At 36.4% G+C, this 23,172-nt stretch overlaps 1 protein-coding gene across 1 annotated transcript in view; it reads left to right on the top strand.

Annotated features, from left to right (window-relative positions):
• Window positions 1-23,172, top strand: part of Faf1 (Fas associated factor 1) — a 347,836-nt gene that overhangs the window by 69,271 nt on the left and 255,393 nt on the right. The window contains exons 3-4 of the mRNA XM_052715293.1: window positions 8,309-8,355; window positions 19,278-19,480. Of these exons, the coding sequence (XP_052571253.1) occupies window positions 8,309-8,355; window positions 19,278-19,480 (250 nt within the window). The remainder of the gene's footprint in view (window positions 1-8,308; window positions 8,356-19,277; window positions 19,481-23,172) is intronic.

Here is a 23,172-nt window from a genome sequence, read left to right as displayed (position 1 = left end):
CAGTGAGCAGTGCCTGATGGTTGGCTGAAGCACTAGGTAGAGGAATATTAGTTATGGAGCAAGCAAGAAAGAGAAAGTGATTGCGTCTCACATCTCCCTCAGGGGTGTGCCGTCCCATGACCTTAGGACCACCCGGCAAGTTTTGATCCTCAGTGATTCTACTACTTCCCAATAAAAGCCTTTAACATGTGGGAACATCCAGTATGCAGACTGTGGTACCATTCTTCGTTTTGTAACCTTGTAATTTCTTTCTAGCTACTGATAATGCTTTTTGTTTCAGGGCAGCACTTTTATTATTTTATTCACTGCTATATATAGCAAAAGCAGTTTGGCTCCTGAGTTTTAAACAACTGAAATGCTGGCTCTTACTTAGGCAGTTGGCAGCTCAGTAGCAGGATACACTTGAGCTGTCCAAAATTACATGGAACAAGTGGAATAGGAAAAATGAGAAGTCATGTGGGTAGTTTCTTGGTTTATTGATGTTTCCTCTCAGCAGTACAGACTGCTTGGGAAGAGAAATGTGCCCTTCGGAAGGGGTGTTGCCTTTGAAAGCCTTTGAAAGCCTTTAATCCTGAGCAGCAGTCTGTTTCCTACTCACTCTGGCAGACGAGCCTGCTTGTGTAATGTGTGGAGGATGGCAGCAGATGGGTGCTAGCAGTGTTGAGGTTAAATGCCAATGCTTAGTTAGGGGTTGAATCAGCTTACGGTGAACAGCCAGCACATTTGTTAGTAATCATAGTAGGTAATGCTGTGAGAGCAAAACTGTAAGATCTCGTTGAACAAACAAAGACTAATGCTCTCTCCTTTTGTATGTTCTGGCTAAGCCAACATGAGCCATTTTTGTGGTCTGGTTCCATTATGCACTTTGATTTCAGGATATAGCCTCTTAGAGTAATACTCCTCCCTTTAAACCCTGCACCCACTCTTGTTACTTTACATGAAATTTCACAAAAGTGGTTGTCAGTGCAAACTTTCTTATTATCTTAGTTTGCTTTCTGTTGTTGTAATAAACACCGTGACCAAAAGCAATTTGGGGAGCAAAGGGTTTATTTGGTTTACACATCCCAGTTGCAGTCCATTGTTGAGGGAAGCCAAGGCAGGAACTGGAGCAGAGACCATGGAGGAGTGCTGTTTACTGGCTTGTTTACCCTGCTTTCTTATATAGCCCACGATCTCCTGCCCAGAGGTAGCACTATCCACAATGGACTGGGCCCTCCCACATCAATTATTTATTAAGAAAATGCACCAAAGGCTTGTCCACAGACCAGTCTCAATAGAGGTTTTCACTTCTTAAATGACTTTCCCTTTTGTCAAGTTGACCAAAAAGCAAACAAATAGAAAAACCAGACAGACAAAAAAACTAACCAGCACACCCATACTTATTGGCAGAGTATGAGTTCTAGGTACCCTACATATTCTTGCTGTAGATGCCAGTCATTTTATTTTTTCCTATTCTTTTAAGTTATAGAATCATTTTGTTGTGGTTTTAATTTATACTTCTCTTGTTAATAATGGGTATTTAATGCGTTCTAAGTGCCTATTTAGTTTTTTGTTTAAGTTTGTTTCTATTTTTTTTCCTTTGAGTTAGGTGTTTGCCTGTTGATTCACAAGAGTTCTTTATATTTTCTGGATAAGAGCTCTTTGTTGTATGAGCAAAGATCTCCCATTCTATGTTCTGCTTTTTTGCTCTTTTAATGAAAATTTTTAATGAACAAGAATGAGTAATGTTATTATAGTTCAGTCGTAACTTTTTCCTCTGTTGATTTTGATTTTTGGCTTGTGTTATGAATGAAATCTCTGTCTACCCTGTGCACACGGAGATGTTTTGTATTTTTTTAGAAGCTTTATTGCTTTGCCTTTTATATTTAGAGTTGTAATTCATTGGGATCGATTAAAATTTTTTTTAGATTTATTTAGGTGTATGGGTGTTTTGCCTGCATGTATGGTGCACCATGTGTTTGGTTGATGCCAGCAGAGATCAGAAGAGGGCATCAGATTCCCTGGAACTGGAGTTAAGGATAATTATGAGCCACCATGTAGGTTCTGGGAACTGAACCCAGGTCCCCTGCAAGAGCAAGTGCTCTTAAGCGCTGAACCATGTCTTCAGCCACAGAGGTTGATTTTGAATGTGGTATGGGATGGGCTGAAGTTTCTTGTTTTTTTCTTTCTCCTGATAGTATTTAATTTGATTTGCTTTCAATTATTGAAAAGACCATTATTTTACTTATTCTTTGCAGTGATATCTTTGTTATAAATTGAGAACCTTAGCCGGTGGTGGTGGTGGTGGTGGTGGTGGTGGTGGTGCACGCCTTTAATCCCAGCATTCAGGAGGCAGGGGCAGGCGGATCTCTGTGAGTTCGAGGCCAGCCTGGGCTACAGAGTGAGTTCCAGGAAAGGCGCCAAAGCTACACAGAGAAATCCTGTCTCGAAAAACCCAAAACCCAAACCAAAACCAATAAATTGAGAATCCTTATATGTGTGTTTATTTTTGAACTCTCCACTCTTTTTTATTGGTTTGAGTATCATTGCTTCAATACCATCCTATTTAGTTACTGTAGATTTAGAAATACCCTTGATAACCTAGTAGTATAGGTCCTTGGCTTTATCATTTTTAAGGTGTTCTTGGTGCTTTTGCATATTTATTTATATTTACTATTAGGTCAGTAGTTTTCAGAGAAAATATAGTAGGATTATAATCAACATTGTTTCTAGAGAGGTTTAACTGAGGAGTGAAGACCCATTGAAGATGTGGGTGGCATCATGCCATGAATTGAGGTCTATGATTGAATAAACAGGAATAAAGGAAGCCAGTTGAACATCAACAGGCATTTCCCTCTGCTTCCTGACTTAGAGGTACAATGTGACAAGCTGTCTAACTTTCCTGCTGCCATTCCTTCCCTGTCATGAAGGGCCGTGTCCCCAATCTGTGAGCCAAAATAAACGCTTCCTTTGAAGCTTCAGTTGCTTTTATATAGTATTTTGTCGCAGTAATAAGAAAAATAATACAGTTTCTAAAACCAAGCTTTTCTAAAACCAAGCTGTCTGCAATCTTATTTCTTTATAGTGGCCATCCTTTGCCTTCAAACATTTTGGTTACAGACTACACATACTATTATTAACCCCATTTTATGGATGGGGAAATTGAAGCAGAGAGGAACTAAGTAACTCTTAAAATCACATAGCTAGTAAACGATGGAGCTAGAATACAGTGAAGTTCTGGCTCCAGTAAAGAGTATATTTTAAAGCAGGGTTTTATGAAAGATCTATGCATTTAGACATTCAGTAACTTTGGAAGTAATAGAGAGCTTATGGAAAAATACTCTGTATGGTATGGTGTAGTAAAAGATGTTTTTTATTGGTACCTAATATGTATGTTAAAAACTTTTCTTTAACACTGACTGTATCAAAAATCACTTGAACTTGTAAAAATGACTTCTGGGCTCCATTCCAAATAACCTCATTGGGAGCAGAACTTGCTATAGGAAACACATCTGGATTTCTAGTTTAGTGTGAGGCAGACATTATGTACCTCTGCATTGTTACAACAAAATAGATAATTTAAAAACGATTTAATTATTAATTAAAACTATTGAAAATGGATAATTATCATTGCTAACTTTTGTTAAGTACTTTGCCTTTTAAAATGTCATTTAATTCTTAATTAAATTAACCTGAACAAACTTCCATGTTCCTTATAACATTATTCACATTATTCAGGATATTGAAACAATCTAAACCAGACACAGAAAGATAAGCATCTCTTACATGTGGAATCTTAAAAAAGCTGAACTACTAGCAACAGGTTAGAATGTGGTTGCCAATGATTACTTATGGCACATGGGAATGGATGTATTGACCAAAAAGCATAAACTTTCAGTTATACCATGAGTACATTCTAGAGAGCCAATACAAACCATGTAGTGTTACAGACAATAATGCTGCCTGTGTTGTTTACTTCTTCAAATTATTCTAAGACAGTAGATCATAAGTGTCTTCTTCCCTTCTACCATGCACAAGCATGAGCGTGCAACACATATGGCAACTAATTAGTAATGATGTATTAGTTCAGTTGTTATAATCATTATAATATATGTATATGTTAGGTCATCACATGCACTGCTTGAATATGTAATTTTTGTCAGTTTTACTTAAACATGACCAGTGATCAGTCATACAGATACACACACACACACACACACACACACACACACACACACACACACACACGTGTGTGTGTGTGTGTGTGTGTGTGTGTGTGTGTGTATATATATATATAAAATAGAACCAGAGTTTGAAGATTTGCCTATTAGAATATGGGTATTTAACATTCAAAATACTACACTGTTGTGAAGCAGAGCTCCAGAAGCGCCTTTTATCTTCCCATACTAGAACTGTAATACCTGTTAGGCAACAATTCTTTTTCTTCCCAAAGTTCCCAGTAACTACCATTCTGTTTGTCTATCAACTCTACTGTTTTTGTTAGGTGCCTAGTATAAATTGAGTTGTATATACATACAGTATTTGTTTTGTGTGTGTGTATGACTGACTTATTTCACCTAATGTAGTATTTTTGGTCTGTGCATATTATAACAGGAAAGACTTTTCTTCTTTTTTAAAAGCAAATAGTATTTTACTTACTGTATTAGCATGCTGCATTGCATTTGCCCATTCATCCACTGATGAGCATTTTGGTTACTTTGCCTTTTCCTGCTGTGAATAGTGGGACTGAACATGGGTGTGCATATATCTCTTTGAGATTACTTTCAGTTCTTTTGGCTCTCTATCTAAAGTAGGATTGCTACTTATCCCCCAAATACTTAAAGTGGATGACTTACAGCTATAGCAAAGTATTATGGCACTTTTGAAAAGGGAAAGGGTTTCACTTGACTCTGAATTTATGCTAGCTTCTGTGTGGAGAGATCAGGTGTATGGGCCAAGGCTGGAAACTATGGAAATGCAATTCCAGAGGGACTGTGATGGTGGTTTAGACCAGAGTGGGTAGAAGGTCAGTCAGAGTCTAAATTTTGGATATAAAGAATTCTTTATAGATTCAGCATAGATTTTAAAATATGCAGTATGTGAGAAAGAAGGGAGTTGGGAAGACTTTTTTTTTTTTTTAAGAACTGAGGTCTGGACCAGGAACATCTCCTTAGCTACCCAAGGCAGAAGCCTGAGATCTGCCTTAGTCCTCTTCAACTTCTCATATTACTGACCAAATGTATGTTCTTAAAGGGAAGGTATAAGTTGAAGAATTGCTTTCTCATTATGTTCTGACTAAATGAAACTTTGTTGTTTTGTTATTTTGAGACAGAGACTTACTCTGTATCATAGGCTTTGCCTCAAACTTGGCAATCTTACTGTCTCAGCCTCTTGAATGCTGGGGTTACAGGCATGAGTCACATACCCAGGTTATGCAAACTCTTAATGCCTTTATGTCTTTTTTTTTTTTTTTTTTGGTTTTTCGAGACAGGGTTTCTCTGTGTAGCTTTGCGCCTTTTCCTGGAACTCACTTGGTAGCCCAGGCTGGCCTCAAACTCACAGAGATCCGCCTGGCTCTGCCTCCCGAGTGCTGGGATTAAAGGCGTGCGCCACCACCGCCCGGCTGCCTTTATGTCTTATAATCTAATTCATATATATATTTACAGTCTTTCACTGCTACCTGACCCAAGCCTTTGCTAAAGTCATACAAAACTTTTTTCCTGAATAGTCTAAAAACAATGTTTATACTTTTGCACTTGAAAAAAAATAAATTCCAGGTGTGGTGGCACATTTTCAATACCAACACTTGGGAGGCAGAGGTGTGAGGCAGGGCAGAGGCAGAATCTCTGAGTTCCAGGCCAGCCTGGTCTACAGAGTGAGTTCTAGGACAGCCAAGGCTATAGAAACCTGTCTTGAAAACCCAACAACAACAACAACAAATCAACCAAAACCAAACCAAACCACAACAAGAAAACTAATACAAATAAAAACAGAATTCTCTCTTGATACTCTTACCCTTGTCTCTTCCCACAGAAGCTCTGCTTTTAGAGGTGTGTTGGGTACCACCCTTCTTCCCAGCGACATTGAAATTACTTATATGATTTTGTCTTATTACATCCTTTATGTTCCTCTACTAAGACCTCAATAAAGAGAAGAAAAAATCATCAACTTTGAAGTAATACTGAAGAATACTTGAAGAAAGTCTACAGAAAGATGCCATATTAAAATGTTTGAAAAGTAAGGGCTGGAGAGATGGCTCAGCAGTTTATCGTGTGCATGTTTTTAAGAAAACCCAAGTTCATTTCTCAGCATCCACATTGGGTAGCTCATAACTGCCTGTAACCCCAGCTCCAGGGAATCTGGCACCTCTGGCCTCTGTAGGTACCTACAATCATATGCACATATCCACCCTCTCATGCACACATGCATATACACAATTAAAAATAGTAAAAGATCTTTAAAAATATTTGAAAAATAGTAATTTAGAAGAAAAGTTTATAAGAATGAACTTAAATGTAATTGGTTGTTAGCAATAAATAACCTTTCATAGTTAGGAAAATTTAAAATTACTGAAGAAAAACGATTTTCTTTTCATTTCAGAAAGAATAAAATGTTACTAGGAGTCTTTTTGAGGACATATTGACTCATTGAAAAATTATTTAATTTTACTTATGTGTATGTGTGTGTGCTTGCTTGTATGTATGTACACCACATTTGTACAGGACCCTCTGAGGCCAGATGAAGCTATTGGATCTCCTGGAACTGGAGTTAAAAGGGGTTGTGAGCTACCCAGTGTAGGTGTTAGAAACTGAACCTGGGTCCTTTACAAGACTATCAAGGACTCTCATTAACCACTGAGCTATCTTTTCAGCTGCCACATTAGTTTATAATTATAATGTCATATTCTATTTTAGACCTCTATTTTAGTGTGGACATTTATATCTACTCTTATTTCTTTAACTTGCCACTATGTAAGTAGGGAAATTTTCATCTCATTTTCTTTCTTATAGCTCACTAGACTAACAGTATAAATGAGGCAGAAGCTAGAAATTGCCTACTTCATAGCTATTGAGAGATAGACTTCTTTAGAAGTTCACATTGATATAAATGATAATGCTACTATGGGGATAAGATTGTAATAAGAATACCTTTCTTCTTATGGCATAATCCATGAGAATAATAGGATTCTGCCTTGTTCACAGCTCTTGTGTTAGTGCCCAGACAGTTCTAGGTTACTAGCTAAAAATATTGTTGGCTAGGTTCATGCTAGATTGTATATAAGGGGTCAGTATAAATGAAAGGAAGGACATTTTTATTGTGTTGGAAGAATTGACATGATGGCAAGATGGGAATTGTGAATGCTAAAGTACTAATACCGGTGTGTTAAATATCTGTTGGTTACGTAATTTGAAATTATTTGAATTCTTACATATTGCATGGAAACAACTTGAAAAAAATGCATTGATTTCTGTACTTTCAGGATTTTCCAGAAATGGAAAAAAGTAGATAGTTGATGAAACAAAGCTAATACTGCAATAATTATTACTCTCTTTCATAAACTTCCCAAACATGGAATTTGCAAGATTTAGTCCTACCATTTAATTTGATCTGCTAATAATGCATGTTGTCACATAGAAATACATTTATCATTTTTATTTTCAATAGATATTTGAATTTCTTTTCTATGTACTGATTGCATACTTGAAATGTATTAGTTTTAGCATTATTTTCATTTATATGCAATCAAACTAGAGACTCACCTTTTAACACCTCAGATTATACTTGAATCATTTGAATATAAAGTGGAATGTGTGGGAATGGGGAGGTAGAAAGCAGAAATTATCAGAAGTGTGAACAAAAGAAGCCCACAGATTTGAAAGAACTTTTGAACAACCAGGCTATTAGGGAAGCCAGTAGACAGTTGGTCAAACATTTGACTTAGGAAAAATTACCTCTTGAGTAGTTTTGTTAGAAGAACATAGTATTGATTGGTCAATTTCAATTCACTCAAGGTCCATACTCCTTGGAGAGTCTGATTGATTAATGCAGTGTCATCATTATTGACATAGTTCTAACAGCATTATGGACACGAATAATTCTCCAAAGGAAAAACAAGAGTCTTAATGAAAAGCTTTCTAAATACTATATTTTATTACGGTAAGGTAGAAGCACTTAACAGAAGATGCTTTTTATTGCTAAGAGAACATTCAGTATTTTGTTTAAATAAATATTTCAAGTGTATTTACTTCCTTTTATGGCATTCTTCATTTCGTTAGCTCAGTTACTTATTTTGTTAAATTCTGTCCCCCCCCTTTTTTTCCCATTTCAGGCAGCTATCAATGGTGTAATACCCCAGGAAAATGGCATTCTACAAAGGTATGTTACAAAGCACTTAATGATTTGATGACAGTTAATCAGAATGAAGAAGAAAAATTTACCAATTTTGGGAGTTCACCCTTTATAAAAAGATTTATGCTTAATTTATGTGTATGAATGCTTTTGCTTGCATGCATGTAAGTGTAGCATTTGCATGCAGTGCCTGCAGAGGCAGGCCAGAAGACAGCATAGGGTACTGTGGAACAGGAACTGAAGTTTCAGGTAGTTTTACGTTGTCATTTGAGTCCTGGGAACCAAATGTGGGTCTTCTGCAAGAGCAGCTGTCTCTTAACTGCTGAGCCAACTCCATAATGCTAGCTCCTGGGCTCACCTTTTAGTGGAGCTTTAGACTTTGGGTCAGTAAGTTCATTTAAAACAGGCATTGTTCTTTTATATCATCTGTTAATTAGTTCTCTGAAGTTAGTTATTTCTCTAAAATTTTCACCCAGTCCTCTGCCCTTCTTCTTTGGAACAGGGTCTTGTATATACCTGTCTTGTCTTGACCTCCCTGTGTAGCTGTATCTGCTCTGAAATCACTCTTTCTCCTGCTTCTGTGTCCCGAGTGCTGGTAGTACAGACATAGAAGTCTTATTTTTACTAGAAAATCTATATTTTTTTTTTTTTGCCAGTTGGAGAATATAAACTTTTAGAGTTATTTGGTGATTTTTATTTTTTCTGAAATCATCTTTTTAGTCTTAAGATGGAAGGAACTGAAAACAAGACATGGCACAATAGCTTCAAAGTATGGTTGTCACCTGACAGTTGAGGCTTTCTAACTCAGGACAACTTGTAACAGTTTCAGTACCTCTTTAATAATAACACATCCCAGAGCACAGAACTATTACTGTATCTGAACTGTTAACATGTGGATTAGTTTTATTGGCTTTGTGTCTTTGTTACAGGTAAAATTGGAAGATGATCCTAAGAGAGAATTATAATATTTAAAACATACTTAAAAAGAAGTGGGTGATTTTTTTTCTTTTTTCCCTTTGAAAGTGGGAGATTTCTGGATTAAAATAACTCAGTTTAAAGTCAGAGGAGATAAAACAATTTTCCCTTCCAAGCATAGTTTAATTTTTTTGATATTTGCCCCTTCTGTTCTTTTAGTTTAGACTCTTGGCTTGAGTTTTGGTGCCTGAGACTTCTAAGTCACGGAAGCATGCTTTGCTAAATGCGGATGAGGCAAGCAGAAATGGTGGACTAGGAATAAAGTTGTGTAGAGGAAGAAAAGCACTGTTGTAACAGCATAAAAAATTCAACCTGATTTGCAAAATTGTGCTATATTTGGTAGGAAACTGTGTATTTATGATGGAAACAAAAATCTGCTTGTTGCCTATACCACTTTTAATGATTTAATGGAAAGCTATTTTCCAATTCACCCTTAAAATTTGTCACATATTTGATCCAGAGTAAATATGGCTGATATGCAGAGTCTGTACAGCTTTTTTGGTTTTGGTTGGAAGGGTGATTTAAAAGCATTCAATTAGCTCTATTGAAGCTCTTGTCCCAGAAAAGCAAACCAGTTAATTACAGGAACTTCCTTCATGTTCACTTTTTTTTTTTTTAAATATTTTGTGGTCTAAGTCTGCTATTCTTTTTTTAAAATTAATTAATTAATTAATTAATTAATTTTTCTATTATCAGCTTGATACAGTATAAATTCTTTTAAGCCATAGTCATCCTAGGGTCCCCCATGCTATATATATAGCCTCCATGGTTCTGTGGGTTGCAGTCTGATTGTTCACTTTTTTTTTTTTTTTTTTTTTTTTTTTTTTTTTTTTTTTTAAGATTTATTTATTATGTATACAGCATATATGACTGCACGCCAGAAGAGGGCACCAGATCTGGTTACAGATGGTTGTGAGCCACTATGTGGTTGCTGGGAATTGAACTCAGGACCTCTGGAAGAACAGTCAGTGCTCTTAACCTCTGAGCCATCTCTCCAGCCCCTGATTGTTCACTTTTATAAATTTGGTTTAGAAAGTTGTAGACTACTGAGTAGCACTCCAGTGTCATCTTGACTAAGTGCTGTTACTGCATTCTGTGCCACTGTTTCCTCAGTGAGCGCTGAAGATGACATACTGGACTTCAGAGCATTGCTGTGGTAACTGCAGACATCCTTTTTCCCTGCAAATCTTCCACCTCTCTTGTTACAGACGACGTTTTTTGCTTTTTTTTTTTTGTGATGAGAAATTTAGTATCCTCTAGTAAATACTATAGTATTTAGGGTCTAAATTTGATCAGAGTTGGGTTTTATTAGCTTTCTTTGCTTCTTTCTGAAGAATGAATCATTCCTGTGTAAGAAAATAAGTTGTGTCTAATAAATTTCTCAACTGTTTCCTTCCTGTGTTCTTTAGTTTTAAAATCACTGTGAATTTACATAACTGAAAATAGCTCTTGTGTGTCTGCTGACAAAGGGAAATAAAAGAGTCCTTCTTGAATTCTTCCATAGTTAGCACTAAAAGCAGAAGACACAGTGCTAGATATGCATGTAGTCACTTAAAAGGGTTTTGTGTCTTTGATTTAAGGTAAATATAGCTTATATAGAACTGACTCTTAGTTTATACTTTAACAGAAGAGCAAAATCAAATAGTTTAGTATTTCTATGCATCTCAGGTTTATATCTCTTGCTGAGATAAAATATCCCAACCAAAAGAACTTACGGGAGAAAGGGCTTATTAGCTCACTTCTATCCTCGCACATCAGTTAACATAATCAAGATAGTCCCTCACAGCAATGCCCACAGGCCAACCTGATCTAGACAGTTTCTTAATGAACATCTTTTTCTAGGTGATTCTAGATCGTGTCAAGTTGATAATTAAGATAACCATCATATTATCTATTCTATTTATATATATTGAAATTTGTATATTATAAGATACTATCATGAGATACAGAAGTTACACTGGTAGATGTAATTCTTTTGGCCAGAGGTTATAAAACTTTTTGGAGTTTGATTCTTGGAACCCTCGTAGTGGAAAGAGAGGACCAGCTTCCACACTTTGTCCACTGACCTCCACTTGATCTGTTGGATACACACACGCACGCACACATGCATGCATGCATGCACGCACGCACGCACGCATGCTCACTCGCTCACTCAATCAATCAGTAACACTTAAAAATTAGAAAGGGAAATTTAAAAAAAAGTTATGCCCTTTCTTTATTGTTCTTTTTTCTGGAAATCAGTAAGCATGATCTGTCATAACTTGTGTTTTAAGATATTTTCCTTTGGGTAAGAAAGTTGAAATTCAGCACATGTATATAATATCTTTGTCTCCCAAATATATTTTTACAGTCATTTTAGTTACATACTAATAAAGATAGAAACTTTTATCCCTGATTCATAGTTAAGGCTAATAAGTGACTTGACCCAGATGGTTCAGAATGATGTTGCTGGAGTAGGGAGTATCTTCTGGGTCAGCATGTCCTTTGACCTTTCTTCTTGGACTGTCTTAATAGGGTAACATACAGATACCACAGTGTGTTTTTTTTTTTTTTTTTTTTTTTTTTGGTTTTTTCGAGACAGGGTTTCTCTGTGTAGCTTTGCGCCTTTCTGGAACTCACTTGGTAGCCCAGGCTGGCCTCGAACTCACAGAGATCCACCTGGCTCTGCCTCCCGAGTGCTGGGATTAAAGGCGTGCGCCACCACCGCCCGGCCACAGTGTGTTTTTAATGATTGTGACTTACGCAGTTACTCATTCTCTTGTAAGTGAACATCAAGTTTGTACATGGATATCGGGTATTCTAAATAGTTTATTGAGAATGTTGTGCAGCACCTCATATGCTATTTCCAGAGACAATTTTTTTTTTTTTTTTTTTTTTTTTTTTTTTTTTTTTTTTTTTTTTTTTTTTTTTTTTTTTTTTTGGTTTTTCGAGACAGGGTTTCTCTGTGTAGCTTTGCGCCTTTCCTGGATCTCACTCTGTAGACCAGGCTGGCCTCGAACTCACAGAGATCCGCCTGGCTCTGCCTCCCGAGTGCTGGGATTAAAGGCGTGCGCCACCACCGCCCGGCGACAATTTTTTTTAAGAAGGAAGTATTTAATTACTTATACTAGGGAAGAGCATTTATTTATCAGTTACTTATTTCATGACCCATAAAAGTATGTAGTATACTCATTGTTTATTGCTTAGCATAATCACATTTAGGAAAGACAGGTTTATTTTCAAATCTTGAGTGTTACTCTTTTAGAATATATAATGTTAAACCTTCAGAATGTATAAGTGCCCAGGTATTCTGGTTTAGTAAAATGTCCATTAAAACAATCTGAATTGATTTATAAATTTGTCTTGAAAACAAATGTGGTTTTATTTGAGAGGCGTACCCAGAGACTTTGCCATGGATTGAACTTCTGAAAGTTGGAATAATAAGCAAATGCAGAGTTCCTATTAGCCTTTTTCTTACTACCTCCTGGAGCCTGAGTGCTTTGTAGAGAAAGCTGAGCACTCCTCTGGCTGAGATTTAGACCTGAAATAGATCCCCCCATCAATGTCTCTTAAAATGTCTCTTCTTTGTTTCAACCATATTTTATTTTATGTATAACTATATTTTACCTATTTAGTAATACTATAACAATGATTGATATAGTTGTAAGCAGTAGAATAAGGGGAAATATTCAGGTTATAAAACCTCTCCCCCAAGAACACATTAAAGAGAAAACCTTTCTCTAAATGGGTCAATGTGACAAACATATTCAGTGACTGGTCATGTCCAATTCCTCTTCTGCTATCGATCAATGGAGTTAAAAAAGAAAGCCCAACTTTCACTATTCTTCCCTCAAAAACATATATTCAATTCTTTTGGGAGGCAAAGATGGTTCTTGCTTCTTCAATACACAGAAAGCTGAATTTACCTATCAGCTATTAAAAAAACAAAACTATGATGGAGTCAAAACTAGAAAAAATAGTAGCTTTTTATCCTTTCATGATTCATGGATCTTTTTGCCTATTCTCATTTTTCCTCATTACCTAATATTGTCTTTTCTTTTTGTCCTTTCTAAATTTTTAGGTTTTACCCACAGTTCCACCTTTTTCTAGTGCCTTTATTATTTTTTTAAAATAATTTTTAATTAGAAAAGTATAGTGGTCTCAAAAAACCAACCAACCAACCAACCAACCAAATCCTCCCTCAAAGCAAAAGAACCCAAAAAGGAAAAGTATAGTGGAGGAAGTCAAATGATATGTTGGTTATTTTAAAAATGAAAGAAAAATATTTTTGAGACATGTTTGTTAAGGATCAATAACCAAAAATACTGGATGGAGGATTTCAACCATGTAAAATTGAGAGAGTTTCATGTAGGGAGTCAACTATAAAGATGGGGAGGAGGTTGAAAGAGCAAACAGTAGATACTAAGACAAAACAGATTGAAAAATCGTGTGAATGAGAAGAAACACAAAGGGGCTGGGGAAACAGCTGGCAACCTACCTGAAGGTGGAAGAGAGAGCTGATTGTACAAAGTGTCTTCTGACCTCCACAGAGGCACTGTGGCATGTGTATCTACACAAACACATGCACACTGTGTGGATACTATTGTTTGCTACCTTGGTACTTGGAAAGCAAGCCTCTGGGTACACCTTTGATTATCTCCATTGAGTTTAGCCTCTGAGAATTTCTGTAGGATATTATTTTGATTATATTAAATGATCTAAGAAGATCCAGTCTAAAAATGAGCAGCACTGTTCCCTAGGAGGAGGATTCTGAACTAAGAGCAGTGAAGGTGAGCTGTGCATAGGAATGCATGCTTAATTCATTGTTCTCTGTTCTGTATTATGAATGTGATAGGAATAGTTCCCTCAGGCTCCTGTTGCCTTGACTTCCTTGCTGTGATAGCCTGCAGCTTGGACCTAGGAGCTAAAATAAACCCTTTCTCCCTTAAATTGTGCTTGTCAGGGTATTTTATCACAGCAGCAACAAAGACGCTAACACACTCCCATGTACAATTAAAAAATTAAGAACACAAAAAAACTGACTTTTGTGAATGATATTACAATAAAGTGAGTAGTATTATTGGTATACTTGCTCCTGGTAGGTTCTTATTGATAGCATTAATGTTCAGACTGAAAGAAGAATGTGTGGATGCGTGTGCGCACACATGTGCTTGGGCTACTAAAGGCCTGAATTTTGTTAATGGTCATAAAACTGTAGTTGCTATTATTAGTTTTTTTTCTTTTCCTTTAGTCTGTGTTCCTTATTTTTAGCCAACATCATTAGTTTTTAATATTTTTTACCTGGTAGAACATCACAAACTTTCATTTTTGAAAAATCAATATCCTTAATGAATCTGTTTTTTATTAGTTGTAAATTTCCAGTAACTCTTAACTGGACATAGTCCATGAAGTCTTTTGGGCTGCAAACAGCATCAGCTGTGTAATACTAACCCAAGGATTTTTCCTTGGTAATCAGGATTGGTAATAGTGATAACTCTAGCTAATACCTCTCCATTACTGGTGGTTCAGTACCAGCTGATATTCTGAATTTCTGATTCAGTAGAAGTGTTATGAAAACAGTATATACCTCTGAGATCTGCAATCTCTGAATCACCATAGTCTAAATTGCAGAAAACAAAAATTTACTGGACATAGTCAAATAACTACAACCACTGCTCAACCACTGCTCAGTTCCTATAACATATTTTCTGGTAGTTTGATAAGTATGGTATTTTTGTCACTAATGTAAAGAATATGCCATATTCTTTAAGAGGGAGCCTTCAATTTGAAGGTCGTATCTTGTATCCTCTATCAATTGAGTGTTTAGAAAGTCACTGTTCTTTTAAGCTAACTAAGAGAAGACAATCACATTCATACATGAGCTCATTGCTGCAATTCCTCTGCTGTGGAAATGAGTTCCTTAGACATACTGTATGTGGGAAACCATAGATAGATAGATAAAGTGTTTGCTAAACTTATGAATGGTGATACTGGAACCATCATTGACGTCAAGGAAGACAATTTATATTACCTTTTTTTTTGAGACATGCTGTGGGATGTTCTGTATGTCAAATGTGTTGCTCTGATTGATTATTAATAAAACACTGATTGGCCAGTAGCCAGGCAGGAAGTATAGGCGGGACAAGCAGAGAAGAGAATTCTGGGAAGTAGAAGGCTGAGGCAGAGAGATGCTGCCAGCCTCTGCCATGACAAGCAACATATAAAGATACCGGTGAGCCACAAGCCATGTGTCAACTTATAGATTAGTAGAAACGGGTTAATTTAAGATATAAGAACAGTTAGCAAGAAGCCTACCACGGCCATACAGTTTATATATAAGCGTCTGAGTGATTATTTTATAAGTGGGCTGTCGGATTGCCAGGGCTTGGTGGGACCCGGAGAGAAAACTCTCTAGCTAGAGAGACAGGGTTTCTCTGTATTGTTTTCATTCCTGTCCTGAATCTCACTCTGTAGACCATGCTGGCCTTGAACTCACAGAGATCTGCCTGGCTCTGCCTCCCGAGTGCTGGGATTAAAGGTGTGCGCCACTGCCGCCTCACGACAATTTATATTCCAAAGAGTCTTTTTCATTGAAGACAGATGTTACCTATTACTAATCAGTTATAAGATTCTTGTGTATTATGGCCTTGATATTAGTCTCTTCTCTCCAGGTTCAGCTTTAGCTGTGCTCACACTTTACTACCCTTCTTGTCATGACCTCATTATATATGAGTAACCCCAGACAGAAAGTGGAAAAGAGCTAATTAACCAGTGTCTTGTCACTGTATTAAGAGCCTTTTCTTCAGCGAGTAGGATGTGAAGAACATTCATCTTAGAATCAAATATTTTCATGTTCTTGACAAAACATTAACCTTGTATTGCACATGATTCAACAAAGATTTGTATGTTAGGTTATCTCTGAGTGGCTAACCTGTGAGCAGCCTCAGCTTTTACACATTGGCACCCTTTCTGTCACTGCAGCTTTTCACATGTATCTTTTATTCAGACTGTAGTGTTGTAGCAGTCTGGTTTTGTTTTGCTCCAGTATGTTTTATGTATCTAATTTTTCTCCTTCCAGTCTAAGTGATTTCTTTCCCTGTTAATTAGTTGTGGATGGAAAATGCAAAGCATAGCAGTAGGCCTTTGGCTTGTTTTTTACTATTGGACTCTAGAAACATCACCAAGGTGGAAGGACTGATTTTTTTTTTCCCTCCCCTCAAATATTGAGGATTGAACCTAGGACCTCTTGCATGAGACGTGCTCCATCACTGAGCAGTATATACTTGCTCTTGCTCACTCCCTTCATTTTTGTAATGCATGTATCTGTTGATCTTCAGCACCTGTGTGTTGAATCAGAATTTTGAGTTACCAGCAGTTCTGTTCTTTAGGTCATTACTCACTATCAACAGTGCAATGCTGTTCTGTGTACTGTTTAGGTTACTAGAAGCTCTTCAGAACAGTCTGTTACGACACTGAGCGGGCTAATTGATGTAAATTTTAAGAAAATGAAGTACAGGTGCTGTGTACTCTATACTTGTCATGGTGCTTTGCAAATTAATCATAGAGAATAAAAATATATGCACAATTATTTGTTAATAGCTTTAGGTTGTCTACAAGTTGCACACACACACACACACACACACACACACACACACACACACACACGCATACTTTTTTTTTTTTTATCTTGAGGACTTACTAGACTTCTAAGAGAAAAGCAACGGTATAGGTAATCAAGCTGCCTAGAGGAAGCTTGCCTCAGGTGCTGAGAAGAGGAAGAGACAAAGCTATGACTTTTGTAATGGAGGTTATCAGATGGTTCACCTACCCTTTTACTTGGTGGAAGAGGGAGGGGGACTTCAGAGAAAAAGTAGGAAAGCCAGAGCTATCTCTACCCAGTTACGTGTATCTATCCATTGTAGCACACTTGTTTCTTTCACTCTTTGAGACTCTTTCATAATATGCTAGGCAGATTTGGACATCACACCCTTACTGTGTGCATATTTTTTTGAGAATAATATTTTTTTCCAGTCTGTGAGCAGACTGTTAGAGGTATTTACAGCTACTCAAGCTAAATTGTTGTTTTTCCTTATGCAAATTATTTGAGTTTAACATACTTAATATTATTTCTATCCCCAGGATTTAGCTGATAGAATTTTCAAAGTTACAGTTGCTTTAGATATAAATAATCTCTTAGTTAAAACCTTTTACTTGTTCCTTTAGAGTATGTGTTGATCTGATTTTAGAGGCAGCAAGGGACTTTAAGGGTTTTTGTTGGAAATAGGACTTCCTTTTCAAGATAACTACCCTAAGGAAGAGACTTACAAGAAGTTCCAAGCAGTTAGAAGTTATTTGGTGCACTGTGTTGTGGCAGGATGTCCAGGAAGAGTCCTAATGGGGGCCCAAACATCGAATGTGTACTGGAGAACAGGGGCCTTGAACCAGACCAATGACTCTTTGCAGTGAATGCTTGCAAGTAGAGATGTATGGACTAAGGAGTATATGGTGTGACTTGGGTCACACTACAGCTTCCATGATGAGATTTTTAATTCCTTCCCCCCTTTTTAATTTTCTCATGTTATTTTCTTCATTTTTTTTTCTCTTGAATTTTGTTTTATTCGGGATGGGAGGATGGGTGGGCTGCAGGAGCGGAGGGATGGGAAATGAATAGAATCAAGATACATGATGTGAAAATACATAGAATAAATAAATTAATAAAAAAGGAAGTTATTTGGACTTAGTCATGGGAGTATGAGCATAAAAAAGACTCAGAGATTTCAGGGTTTAAGATTCTTTTATATGAGTCTGCAAGGTATCTTTATTCTATTTTTTGGGTTCTCATTCTTTCTAAAATAGTACCTTAGCTTTCACAAGAGATTTAGAAAATATGCATGTTCAACTTCCAATGTAATTCTGTTGTTTCCCAAATTAATTGAACTCATTCTCAGCAAGGTCATACCTGTTATTAGAAGAAATAATAAACTCTTTATAAAGGGCCATATTCAGAACTTTGTACTTTTATGATTTCAGCGGAACACTAAAAACTGAGGTTGCTGTTTTCCTCTGTAACCTCTCCAACAGAGTCAGAAGGAGCACTCTTACAGTCCTTGTTATTAGCTCTCCCAGTGTTCGTCATCGATTTCATCACCTTAGTCAGTTTTTGTTAAGAAAGAAAAGATTGAACAAATTAAAATTATATACTAAAGTGACAAAGATATTATAAAGGAAGTCAGGGGGTAATCTCTAGAGTAAAACTGAGTAGATTATGCACACATAGGGAGAAATATGTCCCCTCTATTTTGTAAGAACAGAGTGAAAGCATGTATGTGGGTTAGATTGGGGATTCAGTATTAAGAAAAGTCTCTTTGATGGCTTCTATTTTCTTAACAAAAATTCATCTTTTAAAACTAGGAGTGAGGTAGAAGAATTAAAATTTAAAGAAGTTGCAAAGTAGTTTTTTTGTTGAAAATAGAAGTAGCAAGTCAAATAATGATTTATTGAGAGTGACTAGAAAGTACACTTAAATTTTTGAAAAAAGTGTGTGTGTGTGTGTGTGTGTGTGTGTGTGTGTGTGTGTGTGTGTATGTGTAGACCGAAGGACAACTTGGAGGGGTTGGTTCTCTTCTTCTATCATATGTTCTTGGGATGAAACAGTTCATCAGGTCTGATATCAAGAGCTCCTTCCTACCCACTGAGCCATCTCATCAGCCTAAGACACTAAAATTCTCATTTTAAAATGATGTTTGACTAACATGGCAACATAAGGCAAAAATCCAGTTGTAAATGATATAAGATATTAGAGTAGATAGGTGAGGATGGGAGAGAAAACAATGTGACTGTTGGCCATTGCTAAGGATTTATTAGAAGAAATAGAACTTGGCTTTACCACAAGTGTAGGCAAATTGATAGGAAGAACATGCAAGCCGGTGGAGAAGATCCTTGATGGCATTGTGTAATGAACTAGTGATAATTTTTCTTTCCTGTCAACATTTTAGTGACTTTGGAGGTGAGACCATGCCAGGACCCACGTTTGATCCAGCAAGTCACCCTGCTCCAGCTCCAACCCCCTCCTCGTCAGCGTTCCGACCTGTAATGCCATCCAGGCAGATTGTGGAAAGGCAGCCTCGAATGCTGGACTTCAGAGTGGAGTACAGAGATAGGAACGTTGATGTGGTGCTTGAAGACAGCTGTACTGTTGGTAAGAATTACCTTCAGAAAGCGTTCATAAGTGAATCATACAGTAGGCAAATGCCAAGTTTACATAGTTACTTTCTTTTGAGTTGACTATCAACAAGAAGGGAAAAAAAAAGCACATTGAATTGAATACTTTCTTGTACAGGTTATTGTACTCTAATTTGAATATATATTGTGGTGAGATTAAGGTAAGTTCAAGAATAATTTTTGATATACTATTTGAACTCCCTTTCGTTGCGTGTTTTTGCCAATACAAAGCATTACTCTAAGGCATACTTGTACATACTTGACAAGCACTTAACTGCCAAGCTACATTCACAGTTCTATAAATACACTGTTTTAGGATTACTGTAAACTAAACACCTAGGAGCTTCAAAAAATATTGTAATTATTGAGTACATTGTATACCAATCCTGCAACTAAAGCACACTCATTTTTATTCCGTTGTATCTGTTTTGTACTGCTGCAATCAGATAAGCATAATTAATTTTTGTGAAGAACGTTAAAATTAATTTTCTCATATTTCTGCTGGGAAATCTTAAGATTAAGGCACTGGTGGGTTCACAGTTTAGTGATGCTTTCTGTCTGCTTCTAGGATGGAACTTTATGTATTCTCTGGAGGTGATGAGTACCATGACCTTACATCACAGAAGGCAGAAAAGGCAAAAGGAATGGAGTGTCTTTGTTAAGCACTTTAATAATAATCTCTTTCACAGAAGTGGGGCCTTTGTTGACTAAATTACCCCTTAAAAGCTCTGCTTCTTGAGTATCTTTAGTTAAAAATTTTATATTTTCGAGAATTTCATACACGAGTACTTTGCTTAGGTTATTGTCACCTTTTCTCTTTCTCTCCATCTCCTCCCATGTTCCCTCTGCTCTCTCTTTTAGTTCATGACCTTTATTTCTTTAATTATTATTGTTACATTCACCTACTCTAATTAATTCAAAATGCTTTATAAGGTAAATATTGTTACTATGTGATATGTATTACTCATGTATCTCTTCATAGTCTAGTTATATTTGTTCTGTATCACAGTTATTCTCTCACAATTAAATAGATGCCAGTCAGGACTCATGTCATGAACCTTCTCTTTGCTACTTTTGGCATAAATATGCAAGGCACACTAGTAGATAATATTTAGGACTTATTTTTTCACTGCATTTGATTTGCTAAACTTGACACGTTCTGCCATTTACTGTTTGAATCTCTTTTTGCACCTCCTTTGTTACAGTTCAGGAGTTGGTTTCTCTCATATGTAACTAAAATAATTTCTCTATGTAATTACGTATGTTCCTTTTCCTTGCTTGTAGTTTCCATATTCAGCCTAGTGTACTTTTTCTAAATCACAAATCTCTTGGTGTGCGTTTAAGTTACTTCCCGTCCCTCACATTGTATTTGTTTTACTTTCCTGGAAACCTCCATTTTAGGCTTAAGGATCTTGTGTGAAATCTCCTCTGTGATGCCATTCTTAACCTCCGTGGATGGAGTAATTTGAATACTTTAAAAAGTGGATCTTAAAGAGCAATTCTTTCTTTGTGTTTAAGGTTTCCCTTCTGAGTGTTAACTTCTTAATCTTAGAAGAAAAGGTCTAATTTTAAAATTTTTTTCTCCATTCATAGTATGGCACAGCCATACCTATTGAGGAAATGATTGGCTGCATAAAAAGAGTGTAGGGGTGTGTGTTTATATAGATTAGCTTACCCATAATAGGACATTTGAAAATAGACACTGTAATTTTTGTGACCTGAATATAATTGTTATAGAATGTCTTACTGTTTTCAGGAATTGAATAAATGTTAATTTTTCTATAGAAAAGAGCTGATCAATAAGATAATGCCTCCCCCCACCCTTTTTGGCGTTATTACCAGGTAGATAGAACCAAGATTTAAAACATAAGGCTAAAATTAGTTAAGAAAGTTATACCAGAGTGACACCTAGTGGTAGCTGTATTGACTGGTTAATGGTTTTCCTGTCCTGTTTATTTCTTCAGTTTCATACCTAAAACTTTCTAGTTTTTTTTTTTCTAGTCTTGAATAATTTAAAGGTATTTTAAAGGACTCATCCTTTTGTAAAGTACTTCTTGTCTAAAATATCCTTGTGGTATCATTGAGGGTAGGGGTTTTTATGTATTATTGTGTGTCCAGGATCTAGCAAAGGATTTTATGCCAGTTATTTGTTTAATAAAGTTTGTTCTGTCAGTGCTATGAACAAACGTATGTTTGCTAGATCCATTCAGCATGGCCTTAGTTCTATTTCTGGAATGCATTAGAAAATAATAGATCTATTATCAAGTTGAGTCATTTGTCTCTCCTGCCCATCCTCTTTTAATCTACTTTTTAAATAGATTATTTATTTTTACTTCATGTGCGTTCCTGTTTTCTTTGCATGTATGTCTATGTGAAGGTGTCGGATCCCCTGAAACTGGAGTTATAGGCAGTTATGAGTTGCCGTGTGGGTTCTGGGAATTGAACCCAGGTCCTTTGGAAGAGCATCATCTGGAAGAGCAGCCTTAACTGCTCTTAACTGCTATGCCATCTCTTGAGCCCCTTAATTTATTTTTAAAAAGCTATGTTTATTATATTGAATATCATTTTAGTTTAAAAGAATGAGCTTAAAAATATAGACATCTAAAGCGTTTGCCACATTCATTTTCAGTCTGAAAAAGTAGTTCACATTATATAAACCAGTTTTGTCCAGAATCTGTGAATTTCAGTTTTTATCTCGACCCTGTGAATCAGAATAGCTAGGTAACCTTTGGCAAATGCCTTAACCACTCCAGAGCTTCAGACATGTTTTGTGAATAATAAGTACCAAGTAGGTTTTTTGGGAGGAGGATGTTGTTACTAGTAATTGTAAAAAGGGAAGCATGGTTGTCTTATTTACCTTGTGAAGATATTGTAGAGTCTATAGAGCATACAGTTACAGATTTTACTTTGGAGGCGTCTAGGCAGTGTATGTTGTATGTGACTGTGGGTTGGCCTGTGCTCAAATTGTGAACTCTGTGTCAGCTATTGTGTATTACCAAAGTACAGAGTCATTTGAAAATCTAAGTTGGCAGCACATTTTGCTAAACTGAATTGAACTGTAATTTTAATATGCATAGTATTTATTTATATCATTGAAATATATCTTTAACCTAGCTTCATGCTCTTGACTGACATTTATTCTTTTATATATGAATATGTGTGCATGAGGTGTAATGTGATATGTCTGTTCATATATACATTGTAGAATGAGCAAATCAGGTTAATTAATATCATCAATATGTGTTAGGAAAATGTAAAATTCACTTTTAAAAGCAATTTTGAAATGTGAAATGCATTATTAACTATATTCATCATAATTTGCAATAGATTATTCTTCCCACCTGATTGAACCTTTGCTCCTTTGACTGACAGTTCCCCTTTCCTAGATTTATTTTTTAAAATTATTTGTTTATTATGTATACAGTGTTCTGCAGACCAGAAGAGGGCACCATATCTCATTACGGATGGTTGTGAACCACCACATGGGTGCTGGGAATTGAATTCAGGACCTCTGGAAGAGCAGTCAGTGCTCTTAACCACTAAGCTATCTCTCCAGTACCAGTTCCCCTTTCCTTACCCTGACTCTTTCCTCAGCCTTAATTTTCTCCTAGACTGTAGTAACCACCATTCTACTGTCTGCTTCTATGCAGTTTTCTTTCTTAAATTTCA

Source organism: Peromyscus californicus, unplaced genomic scaffold, assembly GCF_007827085.1.
Source record: "Peromyscus californicus insignis strain IS unplaced genomic scaffold, ASM782708v3 Scaffold_5__1_contigs__length_169319896, whole genome shotgun sequence".
Classification (NCBI taxonomy): domain Eukaryota; kingdom Metazoa; phylum Chordata; class Mammalia; order Rodentia; family Cricetidae; genus Peromyscus; species Peromyscus californicus.
Note: the sequence above shows the minus strand (reverse complement) of the source record. Positions and strands in the feature narration are given on the sequence as shown.